The following is a 6000-nucleotide window of genomic DNA, read 5'->3' as shown; positions in this document are numbered from 1 at the left end:
AAGGGGTGCACCATTCCTGGAGGTACTGCAATACCTGGTCGATGCAAGGAGCAGACAGAACAAGCTCCTCTTCTGACTCCCAGCTGCAAAAACCCATTTAATATATTGTCCTCAGATAGAGGACGTATCAGATATTAAACTGATAAGAACAGATACTACACTTGATCTTAGCCAAAAGGCTGAGAAGTGATTTTTGTTGCATTTTTTATCATGAGTGAATGCTGGATCTTATCAAATGCTTTCTTTGTACCCATTGATACAATCAATAATAATAATTATTTTTTCTTCTGTTGATATGGTATATTATTGGAAGCCCTCTTGGCGCTGTTCCCTAACTGCATGGCAGACAGAATTTTCTGTACAGCTATTTGTTCCAAGGGATCCAGTAGAGTAATTGTTCCAGGGATTGTCCTTGAGGCTGAAAGCTTCAGAGACACCAGAGAACTAGAAATAGGGAAGGACAGTTCAGTGAGAGGCACCATTCTAAGAGTAGTGACTCCTAATTGGGTTTGACCCCTGGCCATTACTCCTCCCTCATAAAGAGCTCTGGATAAAGGAGAGATTACCTATCAACGTTGTGTTGCTCCAGAGGCATTAATAAACCCATTGTTCGCGGTTATTTTCTCCTTGGTGCCTCTGCTTCATCTTGTTACTCAGCATGTATCCCAGTTCCTCTGTCCTATATAAGCACTGTTACAATGAAATAAGTGTCTGAGGGTCATCAGCCTGGGACCCATTCTTTCCCCTTTCCCAGTTATCAGCTGGGGGAACAGAAGATGACCCTTGCTGGCCTTAGCACAGTGTGTATTATGTTCACTGACTTGCATGCTAAACAATCTTTGCATCCCTGGAATGAATCCTACTTGATCATAGTATATGATTTTTTTGTGATGCATTGTTGATTCTATTTGCCAAGCCATCAAGGATATGGATGGCCAATGTTTTAATGAATGCCACAATTCCACAGGAGTGTGTCCAGAGCTGGCATTTTTACCAGTCACTTATAGTGAGTTTTGGAATTAATGTTGGTACTGATACCTTTGGGAATAACTGGACGAACATATGCTACTTACCATTTGAACTATCGCCCTAGCCTATAGCATACTTTTTACATTTTTTTTTTTTTGTGTGTGCCACACTTGGCAGGTATACTCCTGGGTTTTGTGCTCAGGGGTCACTGTTGGTGATACTCGGAGAACCATATGGAGTTCTGCGGGTTAGAGGTCAATTAAATGTCTTAACCCCTATACCTGTCTCTCCAACCTACTTGTGTGTTCTGCTAGTGAGAAAGCCCTTGGATGACTTTCAACGTTAGTGAGGGTTAACTATCTCATCAAACACACTCATAGTATCCAGCAGATTCCACCTCTACAAATGTCATTTAGGAGCCAAGGGCTATACTTTCCAATTCACAGAGGTCAAAGGGGTGAACCTGAACCTTGACACCAGGGCCTTTTCTTCCTGTTCACTCACCAAAGGTCTCTGTATAAACATTAATTTTACATGACACAGAAACACAGAGATAACAGACAACTTATCAGTACTGGAAAGGAGAGAGGAAAGAAAAGCAATACATCCAGGCAGCAGCAAACATGTTGTAAAGGCAGGCAGGACTGCTCATGTCTAGTGTGAGACCTTGACCACGCATCTTTTTGGGGTTGTGCCATACCCTGCTATACTTAGGGTTTACTCCTGATGCTGTGATCATTTGAGCAGTGCTCAGGTAACTGTATGTCATGCTGGTGATCAAACACCAGGATGGCTATTGCAGCTAATTGTCTCACCCTCTGAGCTGATCCCTCCAGATCCACACCAAGCATTCTCTACAAGAGTTTGGGAAGTCAAACTAGGAACACACACAAGGATGTGATCTACACAAATCCCTAAAGTTTCCAAGTGAGAGGAAAGATAGAGGACACTGGAGAAATACAGCTTAATCCAGTTAAAATAGAAAAATTCTTTTTTTTTTTTTTTTAATTCTTTGGGTTTAGAGAAACATTATGTTTAATGGTAAAGCTCAGCACAATCCAGCACTAGGTGTGGCCTGGAGTCAAAGCAGCAGGGATGGGTAAGTGACCCCCACCATCAAACAGAAGAGCCCCATGGCCTCAGACAGGGCAAAGCCCAGGATGGCATAGGAGAAGAGCTGCTACTGAGAGATGGGTTCCTGGCATAACCAATGATTAAGCTGCCAAACAGTTCCAATGCCAGAACCTGAGCCAGCCAGACCTACAGTGGCGGCTCCAGCACCAATAAATTTGGCGGCTGTGTCAGTGTCCCGGGAGACCACGCTGGTCTGGAACTCCCATCTGGCCAGCTGGAGTGGGGAGCTGTTGTAAGAAGGCTGAGGCTGATTAGATGGGATCTCGGGCCTGTTCAGGAAGGAGGCAGACACGGGCTTAATAAGACCCCTGGTACAACAGCGGATCAGAGACGGAGTAACGAGCAGTGTCCCGGTGGTCTGCATTTTTTCAATCTGCGCTCCCACTGCCCAGCTGCCCCTGCTCCGACCACAGCGCTGCCCAGCTTCAAGTGACTGTAAAGTAGAAAAATTCAATCTTAGCTAGAAAGATCAAGGAGCTATGCGTTAAGTTTGCATGGAGGAAGCCTGGGTTACCTATCCTCCAGAGCTTAGTCCCCTTTCCCCTAGCTCCAGCACCACTGGGATAAACCCTAGGCACCAAGCTGGGAAGTCTTATAAACACTGCTGGGTGATGCCCCCAAATAACAAATTCCAGTCTGTTTTGATTTTGCTTGAGGCCACACCCAGTGTCATGGCATGAAGCATGCATGTCTCCATTTATTAGGGAAGCACGCACCAGAAGTGGCTTTTGGCTTTCCTGGTGCAGTGCCTAATTTTCCTCCCAAGAAATATCTCTGCCACAAGGCCCGTTGGAGAACCCCTTTGTGGATCATTGGCGATATTTCTGTCATATTTCTGACATGGCTGTGACATATTTCTTTTTTCCTCCTTTTGATTTTTGTCTCCTTTTATACTACAGAAATTTGGCCTTGCTATCCTGCAGTCATAAAGAAATTTCAGTACCAAAGAAAACTGCTAGAAGTTCCCTGCTGGCTTAGTATATTTGCATCTCAAAGTCCAGCCAGATACCTCTTTCTGTCAGCCTATTTGCTTCCAAAGGCCAAGTCAAAACATAGCATCTTCAAGACAATGGTCTTCTCTCCCTGCCTTTAAACACCACAGCAGAATTACTTTCCCTGTCACTTTGAATACCTGCTTACAAACAGGTTTGGTCAGTGTAGAATTAGGCTACTTTACTAGGTATAATTCTGTACCCCTTTCGTTAGTGTTATCTCTTTCTATTACCAGATCATAGGAAGTGGGTCTTAGTCCCTAGCTAGAATACTATTTCCCTCAGGTTAAGAATATTTGTCATCAGGAGTAAACCAGGATTCCAGCTATCCCTTAATTTACATCAGTAATGACACCTAGGGCCAGGAACTTCTTAGATATATAAGAAATTAGCTTTCCTTTTATCCTCCAACTCCTAACAGAAACCTATTCTATTCTAAGGTTACAAATCACCTAAAGCTATGTGTATTTGTTCTAAAATCAAACAATGTACATTGCATTCCTTTCATGTTATGACTGCCTCTTTTTCCCTTTATATACTATACTCCCTTGCCTGAAGATTAAATTTGTCATGCTCCTGCCAGAAATGTGTTGACCCCACACATAGTGTGTGTGGTATCATTATTTCATATTCGTCCGCTTCGTGTGCCTGCTCTCTTCCAGTGTACCCGCTCTCTTCCAGTAAGGATTTTCTGACCCCACTAAGGTTTTGCTTAGGAACGCAAGAGGTCTGCAGCAACCCAGTAGTGCTCAAGGGCTATTCCTGGCTCTAGTCAGGAGTGACCTCAGGCAGTGCTTAGGGAACCATAGTCTGTGGTGCTGGATGAAAGGTCTTTACCCCTGTACCATTTCTCCAGTATAATTTGAAACTAGGAATGAAGTATTGTTCATGCACATCAAAAAGCCAGTAATTTATGCAACTAGAGCTGACAGTATCTCTTATTCCAAATAACTTGACCTTGCCCAGCTCCAGTCCTGCTTGTGTCCTGTAGAAGCACACTTTCCCACTACTTACCTGCACACTGCCAGGTCTGCTACCAAGAGCTCAAATGGCATGTTACCTGTTGACTGCCCAAGTTAGGAATGGATTTCAAGAAACCAGTATTTGAGAAACAGTCGTCCCTTAACAACTCTTTAAATAGTTGTCTCTGCTCAATTCTATCTTCTGTGAAGTGCTGAAAGCACACAGAGAACCTGTTCCTTCTTTAGTAAATGCCACTTAGAAAGAAAACAATTAAGACCTGCATTCCAAGATATACATCAGAGCCATTTATTATAGCTACTCCAAATTTTAAAGTGATACAATGAGCCACAATTTTAAAAGTATCATTGTTATCACTGTTTATTTGACAATAATTGGTTTAGTCTACAAGATTAAGGCAAACATACTAATGCATTTGCTGCTTTTCAGAAATCATACTTAGAAAGATTACAGAGTCTGTCCCAAAATGCTAAGAAATGTTCATTGATTAAAAATAAGTTTGCTTAAGATGCTTTCCTGGGATACATGAATAAACTGAGGTGGTATACAATAAAAAAAGAGAAAAAAGGAAAAAAATAGGAAAAGCAATCTTTATCTTATTTTAATGATGTAATTTTGGAAAGAGTTAAACTTTAGAAATTACTAAAAGGTAAATAAGATTGGCAGCCATAAAGAATACCATTAATAAAATACAGAGGCTACTGTAAGAAAGAAGGAGCTTTGGGCTCTGGAGGAGGAGACAGGACCACTGACGAAGATGATGATGGGTAGTAGCAGGAGATGGTCCCGGCTCACTGGTACGGGAGAGCGCTCCTCCTCAGGGCTGCAGTGATGCAGGCTGCCCCACTCCCTTGTTACTCAGAAAGAAAAGGAGAGTAGATGCACTTTGACAGCTGTTGTTTCCAGTGAGCAGTAAATGCCTAACATCATTAAGAAAACAAAAAATCTGAAGGAAGGCAGCCCTTTGTAACCAGAGGGTGGAGTGTGATGGCTTATGTGTCTCCATTTAACACTGTCAGGCAGTTCTGTAGCAGCTGCAGGTTACCCTAAGAAGGAAGAGCAAATAAATTGTAAAGTTTAAATTTACATGGGAAATAATCATATAGAACAATCTTTTTTTTTGGGGGGGGGGGCACACACGGAAGTGCTCAGAGGTCACTCCTGGCTGTCTGCTCAGAAATAGCTCCTGGCAGGCACGAGGGACCATATGGGACGCCGGGATTCGAACCAACCACCTTAGGTCCTGGTTGGCTGCTTACGTGCTGGATTGGCTGCTTACAAGGCAAACGCCACTATGCTATCTCTCCGGCCCCTAGAACAATCTTTTAAGAACAATGCCATTTATTATTTTTGGGTTTTTAGCCATACCCAGCAGTGCTCAGGGCCTAGTTCTGGCTCTGTGCTCAGGGTTCACTCCTGGTAATAGAACCCAAGTCAGCCAGCCACATGCAAGGCAAGTACCTTCCCAATGTTCTTTCTGGTCCAAAAGCCATTTTAGGGCCGGAGAGATAGCATGGAGGTAGACTCTGAGCACCTCGCTTGAAAACTGTTTATTAGACTCACCACAGCGCCCCCACCTAGAAAGTCGTAGGTGGGACAACAGGCAGAGATAAGGATTTTATAGAGAAATATTATAAAGGCTTCCATATACAATACATGCAGTGACAGGGATCAAACTAGGGTCAGTTGTGCAAGACAAATACCTATCTCCTGTACTCAACTTTCTGGCTTCATACATGATAGTTTTTTGAAATACAGATTTAATCTGTAAATATGAACACAGGCAGATTTTTTTCTATTTTGTCTATTGCTTTTATACTTCTGTAGCCAGTACAAAGCACCTTAACTGCTGTATTATCTCTCCAACCTCACTACTTTATTTTGTCTTTTAAAATTGAGATAATGGGGGCTAGAGGGATAACAC

At 42.8% G+C, this 6000-nt stretch overlaps 1 protein-coding gene and 1 non-coding gene across 2 annotated transcripts in view; both read right to left on the bottom strand.

Annotated features, from left to right (window-relative positions):
• LOC126002905 (U2 spliceosomal RNA) lies at nucleotides 1–191 on the bottom strand. The gene has a single exon (XR_007493503.1). It is a non-coding gene; the product is annotated as a U2 spliceosomal RNA (small nuclear RNA).
• Nucleotides 192–4409: 4218 nt separating this feature from the next.
• The window catches only part of SNX6 (sorting nexin 6), a 61807-nt gene continuing 60216 nt past the window's right edge, over nucleotides 4410–6000 (bottom strand). The window contains exon 14 of the mRNA XM_049768955.1: nucleotides 4410–5122. Within this exon, the coding sequence (XP_049624912.1) occupies nucleotides 5069–5122 (54 nt within the window). The 3' untranslated portion in view covers nucleotides 4410–5068. The remainder of the gene's footprint in view (nucleotides 5123–6000) is intronic.

The sequence above is a fragment of the Suncus etruscus genome, chromosome 2 (assembly GCF_024139225.1).
Source record: "Suncus etruscus isolate mSunEtr1 chromosome 2, mSunEtr1.pri.cur, whole genome shotgun sequence".
NCBI classification, from domain to species: domain Eukaryota; kingdom Metazoa; phylum Chordata; class Mammalia; order Eulipotyphla; family Soricidae; genus Suncus; species Suncus etruscus.
The sequence above is the reverse complement of the archived record's forward strand: the minus strand, read 5'-3'. Positions and strand labels throughout refer to the sequence as shown.